At 46.1% G+C, this 17,556-nt stretch overlaps 2 protein-coding genes across 4 annotated transcripts; both read right to left on the reverse strand.

Annotated features, from left to right (window-relative positions):
* Positions 1-350: 350 nt before the first annotated feature.
* Positions 351-5,945, reverse strand: LOC142882518 (heparan sulfate 2-O-sulfotransferase 1-like). 3 transcript variants are annotated; one of them, XM_076017290.1, is made up of 8 exons: positions 5,433-5,699; positions 4,760-5,043; positions 4,063-4,148; positions 3,370-3,508; positions 3,157-3,254; positions 2,557-2,714; positions 2,221-2,481; positions 351-2,125 (listed from the first exon to the last, which is right to left on the reverse strand). In XM_076017290.1, the coding sequence occupies exons 1-7, from the start codon at positions 5,554-5,556 to the stop codon at positions 2,255-2,257; spliced, it is 1,116 nt and encodes a 371-aa protein (XP_075873405.1). In that variant the 5' UTR covers positions 5,557-5,699; the 3' UTR covers positions 351-2,125; positions 2,221-2,254. The 3 variants fall into 3 exon arrangements, with proteins under 3 accessions (XP_075873405.1, XP_075873406.1, XP_075873407.1); XM_076017291.1 differs by lacking the exon at positions 351-2,125 and adding an exon at positions 5,716-5,945 and having other exon boundaries at positions 2,177-2,481; positions 5,433-5,607; XM_076017292.1 differs by lacking the exon at positions 351-2,125 and having other exon boundaries at positions 2,177-2,481; positions 4,760-5,038; positions 5,433-5,691.
* A 1,320-nt stretch (positions 5,946-7,265) lies between these two features.
* Positions 7,266-10,366, reverse strand: LOC142882519 (claudin-18-like). Its single transcript, XM_076017293.1, has 5 exons — positions 10,016-10,366; positions 7,931-8,095; positions 7,716-7,854; positions 7,523-7,636; positions 7,266-7,389 (listed from the first exon to the last, which is right to left on the reverse strand). Exons 1-5 carry the CDS (start codon positions 10,233-10,235, stop codon positions 7,266-7,268), a joined length of 762 nt encoding a protein of 253 aa, XP_075873408.1. The 5' UTR covers positions 10,236-10,366.
* Between the last annotated feature and the right edge of the window lie 7,190 nt (positions 10,367-17,556).

Genomic DNA, 17,556 nt, shown 5'->3' on the forward strand with positions numbered 1-17,556 from the left:
CCACGCTATTTCATGGTTTGGGCGGCTGAGTGCTCCCCCGTTGAGGAAGATGTAGCGGGGCAATTATTCTGTAATTACGGAGCCAAAACACGAGGAACTGGAGTCGAGAGTCGGAGTGTGGTTTCAAAGGAGAGGAGGACGCCCTCAGAACTACTATTGGGATCACTATCCAAGTTCATCTTTTTTTTAAGACACAGATTCATTTGGAGGGGGGAAAAAAATCTGTGCCGTAGCTTCCGGGTCATGTGACCAGAAAGTCCCGTTCCCCGAGTGAGAAAAAAAAGGAATGTTTATCAGGAAAACGAGTCTTAGGTTTCTAAGGGACCTCTGAGGTGTTTCCACGCTGGACATATTTGACAGATCAGTTTATTGACAAAGTTTCAGTCTGAAAAGAAACATGAACGATAATCATATTTCTCCAAGTCAGTGATGACAGTCGGAACCGTCTGAGGATGGACAGCCACGCGGGAGGGGGGGGGGGAAGAAAAAATGAAATCAACCAGAGAACTGCATTCTGGGACATTCCAGCACAATTGCAACCCATAAAAAAATGACGAAAAAAAGATCTATACACAAACACATATACAGATAAAGAAGTGAAGGTGAAGTACCTCACTAAATTAAAAACTCAACTGTGGATCTTAAACCGGCCTCACCATCAGCGGTGCGGACTACTTCCTGCTTTTACAACAGAAACTAAATGTACAAAGTTCTCAAAATACTGGAAGAAAATCAAAGAAATAGAATTGCTGTGATGCATTAAAGGTTCCATATTAAATCCATCCAAGACCCAAAGTGGCACGTTTAACCCTATGTTTGTAGCCTCCTGCCAAAACTGATGCTTGTCTATACTGGCTCAAAACAAGTTGGTCTCCGGGGGTCGAGCCAACATCTGGTAGGGTCATTGACCTGCGAAAGGCATCAGTGCCCTTTGTGACATCACATACGGGACAGTTTCCAAAAGTTCCCAGGCAATTTATTGACCAGGAGAAGCAAAAGGATGAAGTTTTCTCACTACTGGGGAAGTCTGCAGACAGACAACCGTATGGAACCTTTAATGTTTGGGAAACAGGACGTGTGGGTCATGTGACCAAACCGCAGGAAGTCGCATCCTCAGCGTCGTCGTAAAAGGCACTGATCTCGTCCTGCTCGACCACCCTGTGACCAGGCAAAGTTCTGCTAAACCCTGTTTTCACCTCCAGGCAGCAGCAGCAGCAGCTGCAGTCGCTGAGGTCGAGGATGTGAACCATGATAAGATACTGACTGACGTGTAAACACTGGTGTCTCCATGACGATGGAAGATGCAGTTTCTTCCCTTTTCCAGAGTTTGGCCCTGAAGCCAGAGTCGCTGCCGCTTTAGGAAGTAGACACGCCTCCAATTTAGTGTTTGTTTACCAAGATCAATATATATATGTCTATATACATTCATACACACATATATTTTTTATCTCTCTGTAAACAAGAAATTGTGCATCTGACATGTTTTGTGCAAGTACAGTGCGACATGTGGCGCTGCAGCTCCCTCAAGTCTGAGTCTCAGTCACAAGTGAAAACGTTCTCGACTGGGTTTTTCAGAGACACATTCACGTCTTCACGCTGCTCCAGAGGGTCTCCAGAGAGCCTCCAGAGGGTCTCCAGAGAGCCTCCAGAGGGTCTCCAGAGAGCCTCCAGAGGGCCTCCAGAGGGCCTCCAGAGAGCCTCCAGAGGGCCTCCAGAGGGCCTCCAGAGGGCCTCCAGAGGGCCTCCAGAGGGTCTCCAGAGAGCCTCCAGAGAGTCTCCAGAGGGCCTCCAGAGGGTCTCCAGAGAGCCTCCAGAGGGCCTCCAGAGGGCCTCCAGAGGGTCTCCAGAGAGCCTCCAGAGAGCCTCCAGAGAGCCTCCAGAGGGCCTCCAGAGGGTCTCCACGTTGCTCCAGAGGGTCTCCAGAGAGCCTCCACGCTGCTCCAGAGGGTCTACAGAGGGTCTCCACGCTGCTCCAGAGGGTCTCCAGAGGGTCTTCACGCTGCTTGTCCATCTCCTCCAGCTCGCAGCAGTCATACATTCTTTATTCAGAGTCTTCGAAACCGTCTGAGCTCTCGTCGCTCTGTAAACTCCTCCTCCTCCTCCTCCTCCTCCTCCTCCTCCTCTCCTCCTCCTCCTCTCCTCCTCTCCTCCTCTCCTCCTCCTCCTCCTCCTCCTCCTCCTCCTCCTCCTCCTCCTCCTCCTCCTCCTCCGGTTGGTGACCTGAGACAGCCCAGGCCCTGACCTTGGCCAACCCTCAATTGACCTTGGGGTAAATCTTCTCGTAGAAGAAGCCCTGGGGCAGGACTTGGAGCTCGCCGTCCTTCTCCCGGACGGCGTGCGCTCGCACAAACTGGAACTGCTCCAAGGCAAACTCGTAGAACTCGTTCTCCATCTTCCAGATGTTGGACTGCTGCAACTTGGCCGTGGTCTCCTTGGTGGGGGGCTTCTTCTCCGTGGTCTTCCTCAGGTGGGACTTCTTCCCTAGCGTGCAGAGAAGGTGGAGAGGGTCAGCGAGGTGGACTGGAGGTCGGAGGTCGGAGAGACGCGACTCCTCACCTGTCTTGTAGAGCTCCATGGCGCCCTTGAAGAAGTGCGGCAGCGCCGCCTCCAGGATCAGGACAAAGTCCTCCAGCTCCTCCGTCACCCCCACCAGCAGGTACTCGTTGATCAGATTGTACTTGGCTTGCTCCAGAGCCCAGCGGCTGCCGGCGTTCCTGCACACAGGAGGCAGAGGCAGAGTCGGCCTGGACTGTTTGAAAAGGAAAAACCCAACCATCCAGCCGGCCAATGGGGTTTCTTCACTATGGCTGAATGAGAGGCTTTGTTCTTTCCTATCACAGCTAAACTTTGGCTGAAGCCTCAACTTTCATCTTAAAGAACATCGATGGTCTTGTAAAACCTCGACTCAATAAAAAAACTATTTGGATGGGAGTATTTTCAAGATGGATCTGTGAGAATTCACGCTTGTGGTCACAGCCAAGTTGGTCAAACTGGGCCGTGGAAGAGACTTTGGTTGCATCCTCACTCTGATCTCCAGCAGAACTTTATTGTTTTTCCTTCATGATATTATTAATATTATTATTATTTTCAAACCCTGACTGGATTCTTTACATAAAACAAACTCTGACTTTGTGCTCCGACTGAGGCCAAACTCACCAGCACTCTGAGTGGTGTCCACAGAAGAAGGGGATCTGCAGCCAGAGTTTCTCGGGAGTGCAGTCGGCGCCTCCCGAGGACACGCACTCGTCGAAGGTCTGAGGGACGGGACGGGACGACAGGAAGTGATGCATCACGCAGTCACAGCAGAAGGCGAGGAGACGCCGGTGGTGGATCGGTGAGAGGCGGGCGAGGACACGAGCGAGGACGCACCTTTTTGTCTCCCTGTTTCCTGCGGCGCAGCCCTGGCCGGTAGTCGTCCCCAAAGCGGAGGAAGTAGTAGTAGGACACCAGGCGCTCGATGGGGTCGCGCACCACGTTGATGTACGTGGGCTTCTTGGGAACACCGTACCTGAACGCACACGCAGACAGAGAGACTGTTTAGTTATCTGCTTTGTCTTTCTCTCCCCTTCAGAACAAAGCGTCACATCGAGTGGGAAGGCTGTAAACAGCGGGCTAAACGTGACGATTTAAGCAGGTTTACATAGTTTTTTTTTTTCTTTAATTTTTAATGGCCAGCAAGGTTGACCCAGAGGAGGCCAGGATGAAGAACACAACGCCAGCAGTATACTGGTGCTTTAAAACCTGATTTCTGCTTTGCTTTTTCAGTTGTGTGTTTTTAAAGAAGTGGTTCTTCATCGGTAAGCAGGCGGCAGCGTGAGGCCGAGGCTAAACTCTCCGGCACTCTGGAACACTGACACCATTAGGGTAATTACCTCTGATCGGTGACTTGATACGAGCCCGGACAGATAAGGACAACAATGCCATTAATCAAACGTAAAGTGCGCCGGCGATCGATACGCGACTCGGCTGCTTTTATCTGCCGGGCCGACGCTCGGCGACTAATCTGGATATTAATGCCGCTGCTGCTGCGGCAGCGAACGAGGCGAGGGGGGCGGGGTTTACTTTGAGAAGTCCAGATAAGCCACGTGGCCGTGGTAGAAGCCCGGCTTCATCGCTCCCCACGAGGTGACGTTCCGGACGAAGCGCACCTGTGGAGACAGGCAGACAGTGCAGCCAATCAGCAGGGAGCAGTGGATACATGAACACAGCAACACAACTTGAGGCTGGAGGAGACTGTGCCTTACACACAAGGAGAGCCTATGATTTAGCACCACCAAGTGGTCGGAGAGCAGACTGCAAGCAAGCGCTGGCAGCAACTCTGCTTCCTGATGAACCCACGTGATCTCAAAACTTTCCTCCACCTGCTGTGACGTCAGAGTAAAATCCCCAAACCCTGAGAAGATCTTTGGCTACTGCAGGTTCATGTCTCTGATATATTCTAACTTAATTTTAGTGACATCATTTCAACTAAAAAGAAATTACTTTTACGTATTTTTTGTTGTTGTTGTTTTTACATTGAGTGCCTAAGGCAATATACATGATTCATTTTCCATTATTTCATAACTGCACTTTACAGCAACAGTTCAATTATTCATTCACACTATGCATACTTATTGTTTTTATATAACGTCTATATGCTGTACATTTGAATTTGATTCACTGCCAAGCACCCTCGTTGGACGCTAACTGCCTTCCGTTGCTCTGTACTTGTGACATGTGCAACAACAGCAAAGTTGAATCAAGTCTAATCTAATCTGACCTGGTCCTGCAGGGACAAGACAGGGTTGTTCTTGGTGGTGTTGATGTGCAGCACGTGGAAGTGGTTCTTGCCGCACAGGTCGTAGGCGATGTTTGTGAAGGATGTGCTCGCCGTCTTGGGCACGCGGTTGTAGATGACGACCATGTCGTCTTTATCTGCCACTGGTGGCGGCGGCTGCTGCTGCTGCTGCTGCTGCTGCTGCTGCTGCAGCGAGTCCCGACCAGCGGTGTCCTCACTGTGGCGCTGCTCCACCTCGGCCAGCTCATGACGGGCAATCGTCTGCTCTGCAAAGAGAGAGAGAAAAACAACAACAGAGGGTTTAACTTCAACGCTTTAATGTCATGAGAAAATAGGTCTTGCAGCAGCATAATCAACCCATTGGAATAAGAATGAATTGGAGCTGGCACCATACTGTGAGAGACAAGCCCCCTTTCCCCCCCGAACACCACCGCTTCTATTGTGTTGTCAAGGAAACATCAGCAATATATTTCATGTGTTTTAACTTTGTGACCACTCAACCCCCAAAAACATGCCTAACTGTAGAAACTGCAATGCACAAAGATGAGACGCCTGACTATTCTGTGCTTTCCCCCCAATTTGAACATTAATATTAACGTGCTGGACAAAAAGAATGTATTGCTTTTTATTCTGAAGTTGCGGATGCACTTCTCACCCAGTCTGCTCCTGGAGTCCTCCAGCCTCTGGATCTGGTTCTCGATGAAGAGCATCGCCACTGCGAAGGCCAGAACTGCCAGCAGCTGCAACTTGGCCGGCATCGTGGTCCGTAGAAGCCCCATCAAACGAGCGGCTGAATCATACCGCGGAGGCAGCGGCTACCAAGCACGGCGCTGTGACGTGACACTCGGTTAGCCAAACAGTTAGCAGACATTAGCTAGTGTAGCCTCTCCGCTAACTGCTTCACAGCACCGAGACGCAGCACAACAACAACAACACACGCCGACGGCAGAGCTTCTAACTCTTCTCTTAGCTACTCCGGACGTCGTCTCTCCGCACGGCTCATAATAACTCCTTGAAATGTGGCGGCGACCGAAACTCGTGCAGTCCGGTGTGCAACGGACAGCCAGCTGGAGCTCAACTGAACAGTTATCTAGGGTTGTTTTCAAATTCCGACTTGCAGCAGCAGCTCAGAGGAATGCAACGTCTTCCTCGTCTTCGTTCCGTTTCTTCTTCTTGTTGTTTTGATTGGCAACTGGTAACCCCAGTATTTATTGTCGCCATCTGGAGGACTGGATGTGCAACAGAGGAGAAGGGACATTGATTTCGACGACATGGACTTTTTACTTCCATGGTTTTTGAAAACCATCTACGACGCCTCAGCTAAATTCTTTCGGAGTTTACTCAGTCTAAAACATGAGAAGTTTCACTTCATTATTTTAATGTATAAAGAAACTATTCAAATGCTTATAAAATGCAAAAAAAAAAAGAAAAAAAGAAAAAAACTCTCAAGCGTCTCCTTTTGATGTTATTTCATCGGTAATCCACTAGATGGAGCCAGAGTCCAAAGGATGGAGTTACTTCCACAAAGTAAAACGTCAGCAACTATTCATGTAGTTTCATTTTGATTCAGTAAGAGCAAGAGGCAAGAGGCCAAAGGACTTCATCAACAGCAAAGTACCTTTTATACCTTTTATAATTAATCCACATTTAGCGCTGGTTTGTGTTGTGAGTCATATGTGTACACATCATTTAAATTGTCCTATACATTTCTTTTCACAGTGACCTTCTCGTATTTGAAAACACACGTTCTAATATCAATAACTTGTCGATTGTTTTCATTGCATTTACAGATGGCTGTAACCCAACAAGGAACATGACAGTAAATCCCAGTAAGACACATTTCAGATTCCCCAAGGTGCAACCTCTCGGCAGAGCCCTTGACTTTATTTAATTACCAACAATTGTTATTTATCTTGCAGAGCCGGAGGGCTGGAGATAGCAGGTAGTTTCTGCAGATACACTGATGACCTCTGCATTTTACCACAGATAAGACTAATGGGATAAACAATAATACACAACAATGAATATTGTTGTTTACGTTGTTTGTCCCCAGCGTCCCTGAAACATAACAGCACAACAGGGACACTTTTAATCAGCTTACTAACAGAATGCCAAGTGGGATTTATTTAATTATTATCAGTTGAATTAAATATTGCTGTTTTTTGTTTGTTTGTTTTATTTGTTTTACTATTTTGTATTTTAAAAGTTTCAATTTAAAATTGTAGTTATTTATCTGGTTAATATTTATCTGTTGTTGTTGGGTTTTCTTTTTTTTTTTAGCTAAATGTTTGTTAGAAAAAAAAGCTGAAGGAAACCTAAAATCTACTCAAGCTACTGATGTATTTGTCTTTCGTTCTTTCTCTGCTGATTTTAGCTTTGGTAAGCACAGGAAGGGGAAAAAAAAACAATTCAGAACAAATCAAAATGATCTGTCACAATGCCTGGATTTTATACATGAAATGGGAGAGAAGCATTGCACAAGCTGAATCTACACGTAGTTCATCTTGTGGCTGGACGGTCCTCCCTCTACACTCTGATTTTTGCCGGAGTTTTCGCCTGCTCGTGCCTGGTAGGCAGAGCGCGAGGTGGTGGTGTAGGCCACTCCGTCATACCTGGGGTGAAACAGGAAGTGGACACTTTGAAAGCTCCTCCAGTTGTGAGCTTCACCAGGTGAAGACAACATGGACCTCTTTGTCTTTACAGGAAAATGCAAACGTCTTTACAGTCAGACTTTTGCAAGCCTACCGTTGCTTTGGTTCCGGTACCATTACACGGCACGCCAAGCACATCATGACACCCCCGATGACCAGAATGGCTCCGCCGATCCATCCCACAAAAAGGGCGGGGCCAAACGTGTACCTGCAGAGAATCCAAAGAGTCAAACAAAAAGTCAAGACGACCATAGCTAAATGTCGAGATGGTTCTGGTGGGACATCACCTCGGAGTCTGAGCTCCCATCAGCCCTGCGACGGCCAGTCCTCCCACCACACCATAGCCTTCATCCGTGTACGTCACAAAGCGAAAACTCTGTACGATCAGGTTGGCAAAGGCGGACACTCCAGCGATGCCACACCCGCCTGATAGTCGGAACAGAGACACGATGAATGTTGCGCTGGTCATTTTAAGAAGAGTTTTCTAAGAAGATAGAGGAACCTGAGAGCAGGAAGAGGATCCCGGCCGTCAACGTCAGCGAGGCCTTCAACTTGTCCTCCACGTTACCCATTTTCAGGCACTTTAGGGCGAACAAGGCCACCAGGCAGCCCGTGGCTCCGAAGACAATGCCGACAATCATCAAGGCCCGGACGGCCTGGAGCAGGGCTGAAAGTCCAAGCGGGGCGTGCAGAAGTTATGTGAAAAAGCCGTCCAGTTATGAACAAACTGCAGCGACTGCAGCGCCCATGCTAAAACGTGGTACTATTGTTTTCACTTGCAACTTCTGTTCTATGGTGTTCCTCCATGGTCTATAAGCTGTTACTTCTCTCTCATGTACAATCCATGTCTGTTTATTCACTTCTTCTTTTTTTTAAATCATTGAATCCATTTAATTAGAACAGACTCAAAATGTTGTCTAATGGAGGTTTGCAAGACAGATGAGTGATTTTTTTTTTTAATTGGAAAAACATTAAAGAAAAAGTTCTCAGACTTACGTCATTCTAGGAGCAATACTTTGCTCTTTTCAACAACCTTGATCCATAAATTTTTTTTTTTTTTTAAATGCAGATTAGTTGATCAAAACTATTTTAACAAGGTTGATACAAATAAAAGGGCCATTTGTGTGAATCAATGCATTAAGCTGTATGATAGAAACATACAACTAGATGGCTGAAGAGACAAAAGTCCTCAAGGACTTGAACAAATTGCTTCTAATCCTCTAAAAAAAAAAAAAATACCTTGACCTGCTTTTGTTGAACTGAAGTTAGAGAAGATAGAAAAAAAACGAAAAGTGCAGTGCTCTTTTAAAAAATTCCAGCAGCAGTGATGTCAGATTTAATAAAATAAGTCAGCGTGTAGTAAAACATATTGGCCTGAATGCTTCCTTTCAAAGATAACATACCTGTGCTATTCTCGCCTTAAGCCTTTAAAACCTTACATACAATATGCTCGACACTACATTCAGCCACTAAGTAGAGAGTGTGGAGATGTACTTTACATTGTGTCACACTCCCGGGGAAAAGCTTGTGCTTGCTCAGCTAAGCTTTGGATGTCTCATCACATTTCCATTTGATTCCAGGGAGACACCATCTCTTTTTTTCTGCAGTCGACTGCACTTTTATGAAGGCGGAGTGGTGGAGGGCGATGGGTGGCGGAGGGGAAAATCTGCCCTAAAACCCTCCAAAATATTCTAAAGTACCAGCCGAGGTCCTTTGGAAAATGTTCCCCGCTAATCCAACATGTGGAGACCTGCCTGCCTGATAAAACGCCTATTTCTCCCGCTGCCTGATTTTCTCACCCGGCAGTCCCCGGTTGGCGGAATAAGGCCGACACCGTGCCACACCGTACGTCATCCTCCACACACCACTTCAACAAGCCCGAATAGGTACAAACGTCAGTAACTGGTGTAAAAGATTGCTCCTGCACGGTCCACGTGCCCACTGCCGCCCGCTGCTTCTCGTTAGCATTTGCCCCGACGTGGACTCCAGGAATCTCCTGCACAGAGAGTCACTGAGGCGGCCGGGGTTTCTTTTCCTTGCAAGAGTAGACACAGCGCTGCTGAGAAGTGGCTTGGCTTCCTCTTATCACAATGTCAACTTTCACAGCCCTCAGCTCTTATCAGCAGCCGACCAAGAACTTCTCTTTTTTTGTGGGAAAATGTTTGCGGCAGCTATTGTTTGACCTCTCGCAATGACCTTCCCTCAATTCGACAAAAAATATTAAGAACTAAAATGCCGTCTTTTTAATAACAAGGAACGATTTTGCACTTCACACACACGAGATTAACAACAGAGGTGTATTTAGTCATGTAGCAACCAGCAAATTAGTAGTTTACGGCTTTGCTGACTTATTAGATCCCCCCCCCCCTTTTTTTTTTTTTAACATGTAGCGCCGTTACATGACTTTAGGAAAGTGCTGAACCTCCGGTGCAAATTCACTGTATAGTTGCACAAACTCCCACAGAGGAAGTTGGAAAACACACTTCTGAGCTTCTCAACCTCAAAGAAGTCATAACACCATAATGTCCACTTTGGAAAGTACATGTTGTCTTGTTTGAATATCTACTTGGTGGTGTGGTGAGATTACCTGGCAGGCCCAGGATGGTGAAATACGGTCGACACTCTGTGAAGCCGGAGCTCTCCCGGAAGCATGACTTCCACAGGCCCAAATACGAGTAGACCGAGGTGACGATGCTCTCGTTGAGGTCCTGCGTCGCCCACTGGTCCATCCCTGTTGCTGCCATTATTCCCGCCAAGCCCATCAAACTGAGCATGAAGCCCATCACCTGACACAGAGTGGCTGCCATCGCGATGCAGTTTGTTCAATGCACTGGATTCTTTTTTTTTTTTTTTTTAAGATGAAAAGCTAGTAGTGTCTCGGCAGTGCTGCAGTAAGTGTGTCTGAATCTGATATCGGCGGGGTGAAGTCAGTAAGGACTCTATCAGCAACCCGGATTGTTTGCATACTCAGTAATGGACAACATTAGATGGGTGGAGCATAACTGTGTGATTTGAACAGATCATGGTACTTGTTCACGGTACAAGTCACACATTCTAAAGGTAAAAAAATAAAGATAAGAACATTTAAAAAAGAAAACTGACATCAGACTAAAGATCAAGAGCAGCAGTTAAATGTTATTTTGTGATCAAAGATTAAAGCAAAGCAACGATATGTGTGCCTTGGACAACTTCATTCTTGAATAAATACGGCACATTGTGTAGGAAATGCCCATTTTAATGTCTCCATATGATCACTGTATTAAGACTTTGACCAAACAAAGCAACAATCAACACGTTTTGTTGGTCATTGTGTCAAAAATTGACGCATTAACAACTATTCCATAAATCGACGGTCAATACATCCTCTAGAACGCACACTCCGTCATGACTGAGCTCAGTGCGATCGTGCATGCACGCGAGTCCTCTCCACGCATGCGTGGCGTCCTAAGTGGTTAAGTAAGAGGCCTGAGCGAGACAATTTTAGACGCTCATGGCAAGATGGTATCAAAGATTCGTAAGGAAGTGACGTAGATTCTAAGGAAGTGACGTAGATTCTAAGGAAGTGACGTAAATTCTTTCCGACTCTTGTCGGAAGAGATGGAGGGTCCCAGGCTCCACTGCAGGCATGAATGAAATGAATGAAATAAAAATGAAATAAAATGAATGAAATAAAATCTATCATCGGAACTCGGGTAACATTCGGCTCCGAGTCACAGTTAGGATCAGAATTCAAGTGTTACTCAAACGTTAGCCACCCTCGTTTCGTCTTCAACGGGATTCCTTAGAATCTACGTCACTTCCTTATGAATCTTTGATGCCGTCGAGCCATGACCGTTTTAGACACTTGCAGCGCCCCTAATTTTTTATATGTGGTCATGATGTTGGCACTGACATTAAGAACAAATACTTGATGATATAATGATAAGAAGCGCTCATTCCAGAGGCTACTTACACCTCACATTTGCAGCTGCATAAAGCTGTCCATGACATTCCAAACCTGTAGCATTTGCATCTGCCACAACAGGCAGACTTGCCTGCCACATTTAGTGAGTTGTTCACAACTCTTTGCAAGAGGGGAGTTGGCTGTGCAGAAGACTTTCCATTCCTCACCAATCTTGAGGCTGACGCAGGATTGCCTGGACCGATGCAAAACCTGCCTGACTTGCTGAACGTTTGGGTGCGAATATGTGCAAATGCAAGACGGTATTTCAGCTCTTGTGCGATTGCATCACCTGCACCTAGTTTTGCCAGAAGTTTACCGTCACTGAGTGTGTGAGCACACTCATGCAGTCTCTTATCGAGATTAATGGTCATTACTTGTCGAAGATCTGATGCAGGAGCTATTTTCCACAAAACACGCAACCCTCATTGTAATGATTTGCTCAACGCTGCTTGGCTTTCATTTGTTGTGGCTCACTACCTTCAACTGTAGATCTTCGTTTCCTTGCACGATCAAGTATTGCATCGTCAAACACGACTCTACAGCTCTTGTGGTATTTTGCCATGTTTTGACGTAGTGTTGCCTCTATGCTACTGCCTTTGCCTTGCTGGGTCTAACATGAGCAGCATTTCACCAAGCTCTTCGAACAAAGGCACGTTGGATGCAATCATTACATACCCATCATGATCTGGATGGTTGTTGGATGTTCAGAGGCTGAGGGAGAAGTTAGACCTTCATTTTTATTTGTCTTCCTGGCAAAGACGACATCTGCTCCAGTCAGTCTTCCTTCTGCTGGTGCTTGCGCTTGCCAGGAGGAGTTCTTGACAGAGGTCGACGGGCTATCCTTTTACCACCTTAGTCCAATACGCATCTGGATGTATGGGATACAACTACAGTATGTTCGGTCACCCTACACCTCACCCGATCATTCATCCAGTGCCATTTAAGTCCCGTGTGATCTGTAGACCATACGGGTTGAAAAAGCCATGTATAGCCACACTTACCCTTGGCTTGGCTCTCCCACGCTGGCACACCCTGTCAATTCAGACGCGGCTGTCTCACAAATCTACTAACTACTATACAAGGGCTAATTGAAATGGGGCTATTAGACGGCAATTGGGACAAAACTACAATACAACTAGTACTACTCTAACATTTTGGAGTTAGTAAAGCTAGGTACAGAATTAGTAAAGCAAGATTAACTGACACTGAACATGAAAGAAAGATCAAAAGATGACCAAAGACAAGTACGTAGTTCGCTATAACCGTGACTGGCGGCCATTTTGAAATTTTGAGTGGAGACCAAGGAATTTCTTTTAATTAGTCTATGGAGAAGGCATTTACAAAATGTCATTATTGTATCACTAACTGAAGTATTCTCGTGAAAAAATGACATTAATCTGTTGCACTTGTAATGTGGTTTGCATAACCCCTAAAACTCTGAACCAAGAATCTCGGATCAAACAAACACTATATGTGTCATGTTTGACCGAATACACATGACAAACTCGAGAGGTGGGTCAGAAGATAACACAACACAACAAATTTATGTACAATATGTGCACATATAAATTAATTATTTCTTTTTTTTTTTTTGATCTTGTAGCAACTTTTCCGTTGAGTTACTCCTGAATCTCAGTTAGGTACAAATGTTTCATGTGCACTAATTTAGTTAATGTACAAAGAACAAAATTTTGCGTGATATTTTTAATATTTGTAAGTCGTCCTTTACTCATGTATTTGGGACGTTTTGTTTTTCATTAACATGTGTGCTGGGCAACACAAGCTGGCACCGTCGTCATGGCTACGGCTCTGCATGCCTGTAGCACCAGTGGCCAAAGTAAACACTGATACGACTGAAGTGGCTGAAACTAGGTTTTGTGGCAGCTGATGAGGCCAATTGGAGGGCTGAGTGAAACTCAGGGAGCGGCTCGCTGACACAAATTACACAAGGACAGCTTAAAAGTTTAAAGCTTAAATTGGTAATGTTCCCAGAGCGTTTTGGGTGTGTTTGTGGTTTTCATGGCTACTGAAAGCAGAGTCGGTAAACGTGCTAACCACACGTAGCTGTGGGCGAGAAACACTCCTGGAGGTTGTTGTGAACTGCTGAGTTGCAATGTTCGCCATGATGTGTCTGTTTCGGTCATGTGATCATAACTTTCATTACACAATACCTGCTGCGAAGCTAAATGTTCCTGTTGGAGGTTTCGGTGTTCTCTTAGAGGCTCTGTAAAGAATTGTGTTGATTGTAGAAGGGGTAAGTTGGAGCCACCAGACTTGTTCTTGTGATCTTGAACGCGTTTCGCCTCTCATCCGAAAGGCTTCTTCAATTCAGAACTGAGCTTATCTCTTCTACACAGTGATGTGCCGTCAGGGGAGGCAGGTGAGGCCATGTGTCACCTGCCAATCTTGGAAAGAAAAAAAATGTAAAATGAAAAAAAAAATTATTACATAGTTATATTTATTCAGTGTTTTGTACATTTTAATGGTATTTTCAGTTACCTTCACCGGTTTGAGATTGTTTTTTTTATTCAAAATGGTGGATTGTCACATTTCCAGTTCCCTTTGCAGTGAGACCGTATTTCTGTCTCTCTGTCGCGATTAAAATGTTTCAACGTTTTTGCTCATTTCCAATGTACAGTGTTTTTGTCAACAACTGTATGTGTGTTACCAGTTTCTTGTGCTGAGCGATCATCAAACTGCTGCGAAGAGCCACAACGTAGAGGTTGTTTCATACCTGCTGCTCGGTCTGTGGTTGCTTTTCTGTTAAAGAAAGAACAGTTTTCCACACTGAAGTCACAGTTGATCATTTATGCAGGCAACATTTATAATTTATTGTTTCGTTTTCTGGGAAGGTGTAGTTCAACCTTTATATTTTCACCAAAAGTAAACACGAGACAGATACAACGGGAAATAGCATTTATTTAAAAACAGACAGCAGATACAGATACAGTTTTCCAAAAATGTATACACATATAAATATATTTGTACACCATCAATAGTAGCTACTTGTATTCACGGTAAAATGTACCTGACACGGAAGTTCCGTGTCGAAGGAGTTGGCATGGATGTCCGCTCCGACAGGGAACATCGACGAGGACACTGAGCCAATCCAGTGCCACCACTAAACTTGCTTCGTCTCGCTTGGACCCTGGGAGATTGAGGTACCAAAACAGCACCCCCCTACAACCGTGTAGCGGCCAGTGCGAACGCCCTACAACCGTACCGTGGCGAGGCGAGGCGAGGCAATGAGGACGCCCCCTTTGTCCATCGCTGCGCTGTTGTGTATCGCACAGAAATAATGTCGTCGAAAACATTGTCCAGCTTTACCGCGTCGACTCCGCCCACGGCCTCGTGATCCGGGGGCCATGAAAACACAATCGAACCATGGCGAGGCGAGGCGAGGCGAGGCAATGGGAACACGCCCTAAGTGAGGCACGCAGTTCTCCTGCCTCCTGGTAGGGGGCGCTTGTGATCCCAGGGATTCTTCTTGCGACTCAGCTGCGGAACACAGTCAGTGACAAAGTTGCTCCAGCTAGTGCTAACTGTTCCGGCTACCACAGCATCGGTAGAGCGGTCATTCTCAGCACTGAAAAGACTCAACTCATACAGTCAGAACAGGGCTGACAAGGACAACTCTCTTCTTTGGCAGTGATCTCCAGACAAAAAGACTTTTAAAACTGAAGGACGGCCAGTTCATGGACTTCATTTATAAGTAAAGCTAAAGACCAATAATTATTTTTTTTATTATTAAATGTGGTTTTTTTTGTGTGTGCTACAGTTTTGTGTGCTGACATGAGATTTTAAAGGTAACCCATTGACTGCTTCCAATCAAATGGTGCATAAGCTACTCTGTCGGGTTCATATGTTTATAAATGTGATTGTGATGAAGTCAATGCCGCACCAGCCATGAACCTCACCGCCCGTCACTGCTTCTACACTAAGGTGACCTGGATGACTGAGAACCTTCAGAGACAATTTTGTTTTTCTGCCTAAGACCAACTGAACCCACCTGTGTGGTTCCCTTCATAGTAGTCATTTTAATGGGGTGTGAGGACAGTCATGACTAGTCCTGGTGCCTTTTACGACCCCATTCAAGTCGCTCAACTACGAGCCTGACAGCAAGGCGGCTGCATCGTGGTGTGGATAATGTGAACTATGAAACCTTGCAGATAAATTAACTGGCTGACGGATAGTGAGAAATAATGTATTTGTATTTTGTTTCATGTCCAGTCACTAATAAAGATATTTCGTTCCAATTCCATTCATTTTCTATTCCCTCTTTGACAGACTAACGTGATTGAACTGAATCCAATGGGTTTTTGCGCCCATTCCATTTGTAGAGTCAGATTAGCTTTCAAGCTAAAGTAGTGTAAACAAAATTGTTACATTATCAGTTTGTCCTTCCTTTACTTCTGGATGCAGCTTCACATCTCAAAGTCTGTAGAAAGCAAAAGCAGCTGCCATTTTCTGAGGCTTTATTCAAAGTAAAAAAAAAAAAAAATTCCAGGGAGGGGCAGAAAAAAAGTTTGGCAGACAGACCTTAAAAGAACCCCGCTTTTTTCCACGCCAACTTCATGTTTTGAACTCAGGAGTCTGGAGCTCCATTATCGCTTGGGCTTCAATAAGAAAACACTAGTCGGAGATGTGCTCAATGATCAAAGGCTGCCTCGCCGAGAAATTGTAGAAAAATGGCCCATTTACTTTCTTCCGCCTTTCGGCAGCCGAAATGGATTTCTTTTACCCCGTTCGGCAGTCGGCGCACTGCCGTCAAGCGGCCACTAGAGGGCAGAGTGAGTGCGGAGAACAGAGGCGGTGCGCTCGCAGCGGGGAAGCAGCCTTGCTGCGAGTGCGATAAGGAAGAAGGCCTTTCACACAACTCGGCCTGCAGTCGGTGCAATATTTCTCCGAGGGGCATCAGGGAGCCTGCGGTGGAAAATACGGAGCGGGTCAGAGGGAGGACAATCGGGAAGCCGCTATCGATTTATTCCCGGGTTGTGAAAACGCCACTCATCGTGGCTCCGACTCTGAATCCAACTCGGCCGCTCGCTTTAAGGAATCGGTTATGATGTGCAGCGCAGCGAGCGATCTGTTCGAGTCACACGAGACTCTTTAGAAGCGGCGAACAATGACCACAACCTGGGCAGGCGCGCGCACACACACACACACACACACACACACACACACACACACACACACACACACACACACACCTGCTCGGTTTGAAGAACGATGGGGTGCAACTCCAAAAAACTCCCTGAGCAATTAACCAATCACAGTCCGGCAGGACGCCGTGACAGAGTGCACACATCAGCGGCGGACAGGCCTGCATCCGTTATGCTTTCAGCCGGGCGAGATCTAAATTAGAGAGCCAATTAACTGGGCTAATAGCCCTCTCCTGTTTAATCTGGGAGACAATGGGGATTGAAGAAGAAGCTCTTACAATATCCTCTTTCTGCCGCCATTCTCAGGCGCCGCGTTTGCCTCCTTGTTTTCACTCCAATTAGCCCGCCGCTTTCTGTGATTAAGCACCTATAATTATTTTTCAATTAAGTCTTTGATCTGCTGTGTACTGTGTACAGCTCCTCGGCGCGCCGCGAAGAATGAGGATGAAACAGTGAATTTGTTCCCCTCTGTGTCGCGTTGATGAGGGTGCAAGCGAGATTAAGCTCGCAAGAGCAGCTCGGGGAGTTGATCAAAACATTGGCTTTGTGCTTCTTCTTCTTTTTTTTTGAAATACTTTACTCTGTATCAGATGTTCAGTTTTATCGTTTTTGTCCTCGGGAACTGAGTAGCCTCTCGTCACGGGCAGTGTGGGCGGGAGGTGAAGTTACCTAGCAACATTTCTCCCAAATTCTCTGCAGGAGGATGGTCGGAATTGTCAATGTTTACTAGTATTATATTGTTTTGTTTGTTCGCTTAAACTTTTTAATTCTCCTCAGTTGGAAATCGGAAAGACGAACGCTCGGTCCTGTGGTTTCAAATTTGTGCGTTTTTTTTTATCCAGACTCCAGTGATGCAGTTTTTTTTTTTTTTTTTTACAATGAATGATCCAACCAAACCTCTCAGCATATTTAGCCCTCTGTTTACAGCCTCCTGCTAAACCTGTTTGGACAAACAAGGTGGGCTCAGATGGCGGGGCCAACATCTGCTTTGGGGGGGGGGGTGTGGTCACTCAGTGTCCTGTG

This window comes from Nelusetta ayraudi, unplaced genomic scaffold (genome assembly GCF_046127955.1).
Source record: "Nelusetta ayraudi isolate G7.1 ecotype Tasmania unplaced genomic scaffold, CSIRO-AGI_Nayr_v1 ptg000312l, whole genome shotgun sequence".
Classification (NCBI taxonomy): Eukaryota; Metazoa; Chordata; class Actinopteri; order Tetraodontiformes; family Monacanthidae; genus Nelusetta; species Nelusetta ayraudi.